General features: G+C 36.2%; 1 protein-coding gene across 3 annotated transcripts; it reads left to right on the forward strand.

Moving 5' to 3' along the window:
• The first annotated feature begins 1,240 nt into the window (after positions 1-1,240).
• LOC129260886 (gem-associated protein 8-like) lies at positions 1,241-11,889 on the forward strand. Of its 3 annotated transcripts, none has more exons than XM_064114322.1 (3): positions 1,241-1,473; positions 7,486-8,275; positions 9,002-11,642. In XM_064114322.1, exons 2-3 carry the CDS (start codon positions 7,502-7,504, stop codon positions 9,122-9,124), a joined length of 897 nt encoding a protein of 298 aa, XP_063970392.1. In that variant the 5' UTR covers positions 1,241-1,473; positions 7,486-7,501; the 3' UTR covers positions 9,125-11,642. The 3 variants fall into 3 exon arrangements, with proteins under 3 accessions (XP_063970392.1, XP_063970393.1, XP_054754855.2); XM_064114323.1 differs by having other exon boundaries at positions 1,241-1,463; XM_054898880.2 differs by having other exon boundaries at positions 1,245-1,438; positions 9,002-11,889.
• Positions 11,890-13,419: the final 1,530 nt, after the last annotated feature.

Raw genomic sequence — 13,419 nt, forward strand, 5'->3', positions numbered from 1 at the left:
TTTTAAGAATTCATAATCCTTATTGTCCCTTTTTTCAGATCGGAATATCAACAATATTTTCAGCTCGCGCTTAGGTAGAGGAACATTTTCATATGATGACAAAATGTGCTTAGAATGTCCCGTTCCTATAGGTTAAAAAAAAACATATATATATATATATATATATATATACATATATTTGACAAAACTGACATCATCAGCCCACCTAATGAAAGACATGCCTAGAACTGTTTCAGCACTATGCAATTCTTTAAAATTCAATAACTTCGTTATTTGTCATCCGATTTTTAATCAAATTTTTCAGCATTTTGCTATGTGAATTTTACTCTATTTCTCAAGTTAAGATAGAAATATCTCCAGCCTGGACCACCCCTTTAAGTCTTTTGTTAACCGTGCGATAACTTCTGTGGGAAACCGCGGTGAAAACACGTACGTTTATTTACGGAAATCAAGTATTGTTTCGAGGGAACAGAACTTCTTCAATTCTTGACCGTTTTCTGTGATTAAGGTATCAAATGAAAGAGCAGATATTGAAGTGTTTAGGCATGTGATTTTCTTTTTGAAATTCAGATACCCCCGCCAAATAAGTTTTTGGTATCCTTTCTTCAAATTGTTTTTGCTCACTCATGCGCGAATGAGGAATAATCCAAGTAATTTCAGATTTCAAATTCTAAGCTTTACGATGTAGGTCATTTGTCTATTGTATTTGTGATTAAGTTATGATAAATCATCGCTAAATCTGATCGATTTCGTTTTTTGTGGGACGCACTGATATAGTCCGACTATATACAGGTTCCCCAACAGGTTCGACGCGGTGCTTATTACGTAATAATACTACGTACGTACGTCATAATTTTCTTTTTTGTAAAAAAAATTCCGGTTTGGGGCTTCGTAGCCAACAATTTCAAAGAAAGATATGTACGTAGAAGACGAAGTTAAATGCTGGAACAACATCTCCACCCCGACGTCTGTCGATCGGCATGGGCGCCGCCATATTTTAGTGATGATGATTCCATTAATCTTGATGGGGTATATAATTAAATTTCATCATGAAAAATCTTCTTTATGTTTTATAAAGGAAGACATATAATTTCATATTCTTTTCTTAAGTTGTTTAAAATTACTTAAAAGATTCACCCTGAATTAGCTACATACAGTAAAAATCGTGTAATTACTACGCTCATAGAATTAATATCCCTTACCTTTTTTTAGCTTGTCCATTTTTAACTGAGCTTTTCGGGGCTGCTTTTCGCGAGTCTCGAGCGCGAGTCGATGTTGTGCATACTATACTGCGGGTACACGTGCATTCCGATACTACGTACGTGAGTGCTGTAAATACGTTGGACAGCTGCTGAATTGACCAAAGGAAAGTAGATTTTCTAAACTTAGATCAGACGTAGAGGAAGCCAAGTACCACCAGGTCGCGCTCTAAGTACCGGTACGGATATTCATTCAAATCAAAAGTAGGCCTAGGTAACTGTTTTTAGTGAACTTAGTCTTAGATTTGATACGATAGTTAAGTTGAATTGAAATCAACACAAGTCACAAGTGATGATCGACTGTAGTGTAAGCGTAGGCGTAGCCGTAGGCTCCAGAGCCACTCCACTTCACTACCGCTACACTGTACTACTAGTACTACTAGGTGTACTAGTGTAGCAATCATAGTGTAGCGGTATTGAAGTTGAAGTGAAGCTTACTACACTCAGTCGGTCATCACTTGAGCAGGGGCCTGTTGCATGAAAGGGTCTTTTGTAGAACCATTCTACGTAAGAACGAGATATCGCTCAACTGTTTCACAAAGCCGATTTGGGCGATACGAAGAATGGTCCTTGGAAAGACACCTCCAGACATGTCCTACGTAGGCATGATCTTCTTTGCACACCGCCCGCCACTGTCGGCATTGAGAGAAAATGCATTTACGGCAAGCCACACTGACATATCACCTCTAAACATTTTTTTGGTTGCACTCTGATGCATTTTATCTGGGATGGCGCCAAGTTATTTTTTATATGGGGGCTAGTTGTCATCAATTTCAGGTCGTCTTTTTGCACGGCAGGACGACCAAAAACGGATGTCATTTTAACTTCTCCGGGGTACATGCATTCCCGGGGGTAATGTATCGGGCCAAATATTTTTTAAATATGTTTTCTTCTATTCTCCCTCCGTCTTATCCCCACCCCTTTTCTATTAAAAAAATATACTTGAAATGGGCGGCACTATATCTCTTTAGACTTTAGCCGACCCCTCATGCTTTCTCATTATAGATAAACAACAAATTCTTTTAAAAGAAATTATGTAAGGTAAAAAACGTGTTCAATAACATTCAGCCAAAAAAAACAAGACAAACAAAACTAAGATGTTAAACATGCTAAATCATTTATTAGTTTTTATCTTATTTTCATTATAATTATTTTTTTTTGCTGAGATTTATTTTAATCAATGAAAATTAATTGTTGGATTTGAAACAGTGAAACAAAACAAAAAACCTGCAGCTAATATTGAATTTAAGATACAGATTAAGCCTATAGCTTACGAATCCATCACAATCATTACAAATGAAGATAAGTTCATTAAAGAAAAGATTATGGAAAGTCCATACGAAGAGGCGCATTTTAAATCTTAGGGTAGGCCCCTTTCGGCCCTTATGTCATAGCATATAGTCTCTATACTCCTTAACTTTGAAATGTTGAACATATATATTTTTTATGTTATTTCTTAAACCTTATATTCTTATATAAACTTCCATAAATTAAGTGATCATCTTTAAATATGACCAGCGTTTATGATCGTTGTCATATTTAGCATTATTTCTGTAAAAGTTTTTTTTCCATTGCGGATTGATTCACACCTTTTTCTATGTTTTAATTATTATTGCAAAGTACTACTTTATCCACTTGGACATGTTTGCAGCAATTTTCATATTTTCATTTTCTTCTGTTACTCATCATGCAACTGAGATATGTTTATACTCTAAACACTCACATTTGTATTTCTTGCGTTATATCTGACAAATAAAATAAATAAATTATATTTTTCACACGCAGCCTCTCATATTTTCCTTTTTAGTCTCATACAATCAGACACTGTTGATTTTGTTTACTCCATTCAAACCCTATATTTACCTCAACAAATAACATATTAACGCATAATTTGCAAAATTATCATTATATACAAGTATTCTATAAAAATACAGAATATTGAACTAATAAATGTCGAAATTACTTAGTTAAATCAATTTTTATGTCGGACAAGGGTCTCTTTCGTTGAAATATCAATAAAAGGTGTCTCTAAAAAGACACCATGTTCTAAATAAGGGAAATAATGAAAATTTCGATTTTATTTAGTTATGTTTGTGAATCTTTAAAGTTTTTTCTCTTTTAACCTCATAAAGTAAGCTCCATACATCAATTCTACTATCAGTAATAAATATAACGTTATTTGATCTCCTGTTATTGAAATATCGGATTTTATGTAAAGTCGTCATTCAGAAATAAAAGGTTCAGGTGACGATAAAGACTAAATATTTTTCCGATACTATCGATATCAAACGATGTCGCGGACTTGGAAGACAAAATTGCCTTCGTGAAACGGATAGCGCTGATTTGTCGCCAATCTTCCTATCTCGGAAGAATGGTCCTAGGACGTTCCTACGTATCGCTCATCTCGTCATGCAACAGGCCCCTGGGTCCCTCTCACGTCCCTGACTTGAGGTAGGCCTGGTTGAAATGTTCCAAGGCTTGGGTTGGGAGTTGGGTGTCATGAAGACTTGTCAATCAATCAATACCGTATGGTATGCAATGATCAAAATCTGTTCATATCGGCTTACATTTACCTTATACCCCTTTCATAAACCAGCAGCATAATTTGGTCAGAGTTATCCGCATTATTTTGATGCTGCTATTATCCGCATAATAGCGGCATCGGGACCAGATTTTGACTTCATGAACGCATTTCCAAATAATGCGGATAATTGCCATGGTGCGGTCACAAGGTCAAGGTCACCCTTTTCCAACACAACCGCATCGGAGGGGGCGTGTGCAGTTGTCATGACAATTATCCGCCTTTTTCAGGACGGGCGCTCGTAAAAATAGTGCGGATTATTTTCGGAGTTTGTGAACGCAATTTTTATTGAATTATCCGCATTACTCTTAGGCGGCTAATTGGAGGATGGGTTTATGAAAGGGGTATTAGTTGAGTTGAGTTGAATTTATTAACAACATTAACATATTTACATGAATGAATATATGTGTAATACATATTTACAAGAATGTGTTATATAACATGAATCATATAAATGCAATTCATAACATAACATAATCATAGTCTAAATAAAAACACAATATAATACCGCATGTGATATCAGCATATAATACAAAAGAGTAACATCATGTGGTTTGTCTTGATGCAGTTTCACCTGACAAGAAGCAAATCACCATAAAAATTGATTGTATGCATGAACATAAATTATAAATGGTATGGGTGATTTTGTACCAAATGAAATGCTGTTAAAGGGAGAACCAAAAGTTAGCACAAGTGCTAGTCGAGAATGGTTTCCCAAAAGGATCAAAGTTCAATGTATCTACTTCTAAAACAACTTTGTTTTATTTTATTTTTTTCCAAACTCATATCAATCATCAAACTTCATTAATCAAGTAAATTTTCAGATTTTTACGAAATGAAAACCGTGTTCTTTTCTCTCGTATACTCTGGGGTAAACTATTCCAAAACTTTGCTCCAATAAAAGATATAGAAAAAGTGCCATGTGTAGTGTTACATTTGGGGAGTCTTAGCATGGAATGTTCTCTGCCTCTGGTTTTGTAACTATGATTTAACATCTCAAAGTATTGCTTTACAGAATGTGGTAAATGTTCCTTGTGTAAATCATAAACAAATGTTGATACTGCAAGTTTATGCAAGTCATAAACACCTAATACCCCCAGACTGACGAATAGTGGCGTAGAGCTTGTTCTAAGTGGAGAAAATGTAATTGCTCTCATAGCCATTTTCTGCGCCAAATATATACGATTTAGGTGGCTCCTGTAGCTACTTCCCCAAACTTCAATTCTAAAAGATATGTGTGGTTGTATAAAACATTTATACAAAAGCATTAGAACATGCCGTGGTACATAGTAACGTAATTTAAAAAGCAAACCAATTTTCCGCCTAATGCATTTATCAATACATTGGATCTGGTTTTTCCACAACAAAGATTCATCGATTTGAATTCCTACAAAAGATGCCACATGTACTTTTTCTATAACTGTTTCACATAAAGTTAATACACCTTCAATTTCAATAGATCGTCTATTAGATTTTTAGAATCCAAGCAAATGTCATGACATGAACAGCTGAAGTGTGATGCCTCATTCACTTCAGATCATTTTTTTTAAAGGAATGGGAGGACAATCATATCAGGACATTTGGTTGGGGCTAAACTTGGGGTGTAAAACTAAGGGTGCGTTTATCCGCCACTTTTTTACCCTAGAATCATGATCTGAATCATGATTCAAATCATGATTCTGCAGAATCACGATTGCGTTTAGTCGAAATTGAATATAATCATGATTAGAATCACAAACATGAAACACAAAAAAAGGGGCGTTTGGAAAGACGTTTCTGCAGAATCACGTACGAAAATGTTCGAATAAACGATATCGTGATTACAATCATGATTCTATGACCTCACTGTTGTGTCGGGCTACTTTCGGTTTGACTCTGGCCAAGCTCAAGGCGCTCTATATGCTCATTGTATGTACATGATTATGTACTACGCATTCATTTCTTGTCATGTTCAAGTTCTGTGTTGGTCATCGCATCGTCCACTACTTTTCATTTTTTGGTCATGTCTTCAAGTTCTAGTATAAAACTAAATGAATTAACTGGACAGACAATGATCTCAGTTGTTGTTGAGTATACAGTATCAATATGGGATCAATATCAAATTGGATCTACGCTGAAATTCACTTCCGAACACCATTTTGGATAAACTAACAAGATGAATAGAAGCATATGGACCCTATATGATAGAAGTAAACAAAATGAGATATAGACTGAATTCTGGAAGCAAAAGATTTTTCGAGAGCCGAAACACGTGCGAAAAACTTCCTCTGTCAAACTGCGCACTAGTGATGCGCACTGGATTGGCCCGAATCTGAGGAGAAACAGCATTGGAATGAAGGTCGTCTAAACGCTGATTCTGTGATATTGTGATTCATGTTCGTGTTTTGAATCAATGTTCGTGTTTTGAATCATGATTCAAATCATGATTCAAATCATGATTCTGGCTTGAGGTCGCATAAACGCAGCCTAAAACAAGTGCTCAATTATGAATTGACAAGTGTGGGGAATGTTGTGGTCTTGTGGTTTCGACTCTTATCTTTCAATCAGAAGGTGGGTTGGAATCCCTGCCATCTGGCCATGGTGTGTTTTCCTTCAGCAAGAAATATACCCACATTGTGTTGCACTCAACCCAGGTGAGGTGAATGGGTACCCGGCAAGCAGGGGCGGATCCAGGATTTTTTGAAAGGGGGGGGGGGGGCACATTTTCCCAGAGAAAGAATTTGACAAGCAAAAAAATGAGGGTTTCGACCCAAAATTAAAGGGATTTCGTCCACGAAAAAATTTGAAGAGCAAAAAAAAGGTCTTCACTTTCGAAAGGGGGGGAGCACACTTCTGTTTCAACAGCATTTTTACATTACAAATTTTAATTGTGCCTCAAAAGGGGGGCATGGGCTGGCTGTGCCCCCCCCCCTGGATCCGCCAGTGCCGGCAAGATTAATTCCTTTAATGCACCAAGCGCCTTTGGTAGCTGGAGCTACAGCCGGGTAATTTAGAGCGCCATTAAATAGGCAACTAGATAAATCGGCGCCTCACAAATGCCTTTATCATCATTATGGGCTATGGCCGTAATCATTGGCGGCGGAAGCCAAAAAATTTAGGGGGGGTCCACCTGAAATTTTGGGATGGACACAGGTACAAAATTGGACAAGCACAAAAAAAAAGTTATCAACGAACCAAAATTTTAGGGGAGACCACAAAAAATTTAGAGGGGTCCACCTGAATTAAGGGGGGGACGCAGGAAACAAAATTGACAAGCAATAAAAAAAAAGGTTATCAACAGAAATTTTAGGGGGCTCTGCCCCCCCCCCCCCACCTCAAATTTAGGGAGGGACAGGTCCCCCTGCTTCCGCCGCCTATGGCCGTAATCGATCCTAAGTTTAAATCTGATTATTTTTTATTTAACAGAAGGAAATAGACAAAACGTAAAATTGCTTCCCCACAACTGACAAAGTAATTGAATCATTTTTCCACCCACTGAAATATCCTTTTCCACCCACTGAAATATCCTTTTCCATATTAAAATAAGCCTAAAGGATTTTAGAAGTAAGGGTAGAAATTTCAAAATTATTTCATTATTATTTTAGTAAAAAAAAGTCATCTTACCAAACTAAGCCATGTATCTTCTCTTTATTATTACTACACTAGGCATACAGTTTTAGACATGTCTAAGGCAGTAAGAGATGAAGACATAGATGGGACTGTTGATGAGAACTCGAGTGATGGTCCTTGGTATTCAGATCCCATATATGAGCGTTACTGGAATCACTACAAGAAAATGAAAACCTGGATGCAGGATCAGAAGCCTGTACAGGACTCTTTGATGAATGTATGGATGGCATCCTTCCAGCAGTACTTGCATCATTATCAATGGTGGATGTACCAGAACTCGATGATGAGTAGAACCTTCCCTCAACATCATTTGCATCACTCATTTACTCCATCACCTTGGCACTCTTATCCTTTAAGAACTCATCATCATCGTCACCATGATAACTTCTTTCATAGCCATCATCCATACAAACCTCATCCAGGAGCAACGAAATACCGTGTCAACAAACAGTATGTAACTGATCAGAGTGACGTTGATTATAGCGGTTTCAGCGAGACGCCACAGGATGACGACGATGAAGGCCAGGTCTGCGCGGGAGGTGAGGAGGAAGAGTTTGAAGTAGAACTGAGCGAGGAGATGCGGCAGTTCTTTCTTCAGTCCCAGAAGCATCGGGAGGAACTGAAGGAGCTCAAACTGGCTCTGAACCAAAAGAAACCTGTAGAAAGGACTAAAGATGTGGGTGGGACAAGGGAAAGTACAAATGAAGACGAACCCTGTGAAGATGAATTTGAAATAACTTTCACCAGTTCCAAGAAGAATAAGAAGAAACATATATTGGGTGCCCCTGTAGAACAGCCTGGTAGGAGAAGAGCAGAGGAGATGAAGGTGAGGTTAAAGCTCTCCATCTTAACAATCTCAACAACTCCCTCCCTCTCTTTGTTGTCCTGATCCTTTAGGAGAATGAAACCACGTTACTGCAACTTTTACACCATTTTCCTATAAAGAAACAGATCATCAAAAGTTTGAGAAAAAAATTAATGAAAAGTAAGAAAGGTATAAGCATTTGAATAATGAGATCACTAATGCTAAATTGCTATGTAATGTGTGATCATACAGTTCAACTTCCCTATTACCTTTGTACATATTTGACTAATATTTCCTTTTTTTTAGTCTTTCTATAGATCAGGAGGTATATTTTAAGTGTCCGAAGCAAAGATTGGATACGGTACTTCATTTTCTGTATTTGCCCTACTTGAATATGATCAAATTTTTTCTAATTTTGTTTCCTTTTATTTTGCAAATTTGTTAAACTTTGGTGGTTTCTGTGCTTTGTTGTTTATTCAAGATATTTGTTTAATTATTATTATTAAGTACTAGTATCTTTACCATGAAATACATAATTTCAAACTGTGTTAATAGATTTGGGGGGAATACTTCTCTTTTTTGTTTATATATCTATTAATTTTTAGTTTGCAGTATTTTGATGTGGTTTGTAGAAATTTAAATAGTTTTTTTTTTAAAGACTGTCCATTTGACTGACTTTTTTGTCAAGCATGATTTTGATTTATCTTGTAATAATTTTTTTCTTGTTCTTTTTTTTTCTCTCTTTAGATTTTGTATGGGAAGGATTCACCAGCCATTCATGGTATGGAGACTGCTATTCAGATGCAGTTTGACAGGAACTGTGACAAAAAGCAGCCAGCTTTCTGGCCAACTGTACCCCTGAAGATGTAGCCCTCATGGAAACTGAAAAATACTTGCAAGATGATAAAGCCTTACCCAGTCAATCTTTCATGGGTTTACCCTTAATACTGTGATAATTTTGTGAACTTCAAATAAAATACATGTCTTTATGCCTACTGATAATTTGTCCTTACGGAGGCAGCCATCCATATTCACAGGATCTGTAAAAGCCTTTGCTGAATCCAGTTTGTGTGACCATGTCCAAATCCATTTCATATCACTTGACTGCATAATATGTTATGATCATTTTGCTTACCAGACATACAGTATTTCATGATTAGTGTGCACAGTCTCTTTTGGATATCATTATTATGAAAATATTACTTTTTTGTGTAGTGATCCCAATGACAGGACCGGGCACTTGACCATAGTCTGTGTACAGAGTGCACAGACAATCTAACCTTCCAGCCATCAGCGCCTTTTAAAGGTCAAGTCCACCCAGAAAATTGTTGATTTGAATCGATTGAGAAAAATCAAACGAGCATAATGCTGAAAATTTCATCAAAATCGGATGTAAAATAAGAAAGTTGTGACATTTAAAGTTTTGCTTATTTTTCACAAAACAGTTATATCCACAACTCAGTGATATACAAATGAGAGAGTCCATGATTTCCCTCACTCACTACCAGTATTTCTTTTGTTTTTTATTGTTTGAAATATACAATATTTCAATTTTTACAGATATGACAAGGATCAACTTGACTTAACCATAAACCTTTAAAATAATGGTAATTCCACACGTTCAGGGAGGAATATTTTTTTTTTTTCACATGACAATGAGAAAATTAGAATTTTTCATATTTCATACAATGAATACAAAAGAAATAGTGAGTGGGTGACGTCATCAGTCTGCTCATTTGCATACCGACCAGGATGTGCATTTAACTGTTTTGTGAAATTAAGCGAAACTTTAAATAGGTCATAACTTCCTTACGTCCGATTTTGATTAGATTTTCAGGGTAATGCTTGTTGGATTTTTTCCCTTTTAAATCAGGTTTTTGTTGGGGTGGACTTGTCCTTTAAAATTTAATGGTAAAACTAGGGCAAGTAGATGCCTTTCCTGAACAATTTTCTTTGATCATGTTTATCATATCTTACATGAGTCCTTACAGAGACAGTTTCATCATTTTTAAATCTAAAAGCCGGTATACTAACTTTCCACCCAATTGTAACCATCAATCTGTAGTCATGATAACACAGGTGGAAATAAATGCATGTTTTGAACATCTTCTATTCATAATGCCATGATTAGAAAAAAAAAATTGTAAAGAAAATATTGTTTATGATATATTCCACATGCAGGGAATAATTTTGCTTCCAAAATTTGATTAGCATTTTTTTTTTTGGGGGGGGGGGGGACAATAAGTGAAAAATTCAACTAAGTTCTATACAGTCCTGTGTAAAACTCTGCTACACAAAATACTTTGCGTGTAGCAGTCTTTAAGAATGTGGAGCAAATTGAGAGGTGATACCAGGAAAATTATTCCCTGCACATGTGTCTTTATCGAGATAGTCCTCTATTTGTACAAGATCTATAATAGGGTCATTTTGCCTCCGATGAAGATTCTGCTAGGATCGAAAGCTTAGGCCCCTTTTTGACTTTCTAAGATCTATAATTGATAAATAATGACATTTTTCAAATTTAAACAGCAATTTGAATCTTGATTTAAAACACAGGACACAAACATGATCAGTATAAGAGATCACCTTACTCTTTGGCCTATGCACATATTTGGTTTCAAAATACTATAACTCACAATGGCAATAGGGCTTCCAAACTTAGAAGAAAAGACCTTACAATATGGTGTTGCGATATAAGTACCTAACTTTTCTTTTCTTGGCATACTTAGATCAATGATTGGATCCCACAGAGAAATTATCCCCAAACCAAATTTGTCTGTATTGTATTTCTACTATTGTAGTTCTAATAATAGAAACACAACACTGAAGAAAAGATGGGGATGTCAAAGAAAAGAACAAGAAAAAAAATGGGAAAGACAGAAGATAGTGTAGAAGATAGAGAATAACAAATGTGAAAGGAGGTCTTCTATTGCACTCTTTACATGTACAGTATATTTGTAGTGCACTAAAAACTTGGTATTTAACGTTTTAAGAAGATACATTCAAGTTGAAGTTATATTGAAAAAAAATCTGATTAGTGTGAAATCATCACAATTTTTTGGTAATTTTTACATTTTTGTACATGGTTTTGGAAAAAAGTGGGGGGGGGGCTGAAGCCCCCCAGCACACCCCCCCCCCCCCCCCCCCGCTTCCGCGGCCCCTGATTATAGTAATAGCTACATGATATTACCGCGGTCATGATCACTACATACTTAGGACATGCTTGACTTCCTTAGTGAAGCAAAATACTTGTCAGCCTGTAAAAACATAAATTGCACAAGCATGAATTTTCAATATGCATTTACCATACGTATTTGAAAATGTCAATTTTTAACTTGAAATGTTAAGCACAAACTGTATATATATTTATATATCAATTTGAAATGAAGCCTTGGTATTTTCTCTTTTGTGGGGAGGGGCGGGGGTCTTAATCAGCTTCCACGATTAACGGTAGGAATAGGACTTGGGGAGAGTTTCATGATAGCTATGTCATTGATGATGAAACCCTCGCATCTGATTGGCTGAGAGCAAGATAGTAGGTGAAAATCACTTGATAAAGCTCTTCATGAAATGCTCCCTAGGTCTACAAATACTACTGTAATATTGAAATTGTAATAGAGCTCACCAATTTGAAATACATGTAGAATAATCCTTTTTTCTCACTGTTTGATCACTGGCATAAATCCAAACGGTGGACCTTTTGTTCAGGGGGGGTGTGAGCTATTGAGTCACCCCCCCCCCCCCCCCCCCTTGAATAGTGTGACGTCATGGATTTACGCTAGTGGTTTGAATGTTCTACAGTAAATAATTTGAGAGTGGTCAGAGATGGGAGAGGATGGTATACAGAAGATTGGTGAAAGAGCTAACTGGAATATTGTGATACCAAATGAACTTGTTGTAGTTGAATAATGATGATAACATTAATCATGAATAATAATGATAATGATAAGTATAATAGTAATAATGACACATTTTACCAAGGGTAGCCACTTCAGTTCCGAAAACTGTAAATGATAAATAAGCATTCAACAATCATATTCAAATCCCCAGATCCTCCCCAAAGAAAACAAATATAATATTTTAAAAATAAAACATAATAAAAAAGTGCATGAAACAGGTTAAACAAGTCACTTCAATTGAAAGTTTGAATGATTAACCAACATAATGTCCAGACCTTTTGGATACTTTTTGATAGGCACTACAGTGAGAATCGAAATTAGCAATATAATACAAAATTGATTCTCAATGACAAAAGTATTCTGAATATCAGATAGCCTGTTCAAATTATGTTCCATGGATTAGAAAAAAAGAAAAATATTCTCTTGAAAATTACTTAGGAAGAGGTCGAAAGCAAAACAGGGAGGGGTAAGAGAGATCGAGGGGGGGGTTGATCAAAGGTGAAAGAGGTCTAGGGTGGTATACAGAAGAGGGATGAATAAAAAGTAAAATATGAGAAGCATGCATGGCAGGGGCAGGATATATATATTTCGTGAGAAATAAGATTTTTAAATGTGAGAAAATTGGATGTCGCCTTTGGCATATTATAGCCACCCCCCCCCTCCTTATTTACATGTAACTCGAGGTGTTCTAGTTCTTATACGGAAGAGAGAATGAACGTGTGAGTATCACTCCCACCTGTTCCGGGTATCTGGTTATGCAGTCTTTGCAGGGCATACGGTTTTAATGTAGCGGAAACTCCGTTACATAGTTATACATTAGATGCGTAGATAACTGAAGAAGAAAAACATTTAAGTGCCTTAAAATGCATGTTGAATTATCTTATTTCATAATCACATGAAAAAAAAGCAATTGAATACCACTTTTTTTAATGTGCTCATGAAGGAAAAATCCATTAAGAATGTTATATCACTTTTTTTTTTTAATTGGGGGTTTCAATTTCGATTAACTTCTCACCAGAGTAGGCCCTACTATGTGAGCGGGAGCTGTAATTTTTTTACTTATCGTTTTAGAAAAGACTTCAATAATATTTTTGATAACCTCTTGGGAATAATGCAATCTCGAAGGCAATCGACTCAATCTCCTCATCAGTGGTGTAGCTGGGATTTATTCAGCACGGGGGGGGGGGCTTGATCTGTTGTAGGGGCTCCAAGATAAAACGAAAATCTGAGATTTATTCTCAGAAACACAATGAGGTATCTCACAAG

Source organism: Lytechinus pictus, unplaced genomic scaffold (genome assembly GCF_037042905.1).
Source record: "Lytechinus pictus isolate F3 Inbred unplaced genomic scaffold, Lp3.0 scaffold_19, whole genome shotgun sequence".
NCBI lineage: Eukaryota > Metazoa > Echinodermata > Echinoidea > Temnopleuroida > Toxopneustidae > Lytechinus > Lytechinus pictus.

Coding starts and splice junctions, on each gene's coding strand:
- LOC129260886 (XM_064114322.1), top strand. CDS start 7,502: ATGTCTAAGGCAGTAAGAGATGAAGACATAGATGGGACTGTTGATGAG. Junction 8,276..9,001: donor GAAGAGCAGAGGAGATGAAG/GTGAGGTTAAAG, acceptor TTCTCTCTTTAG/ATTTTGTATGGGAAGGATTC.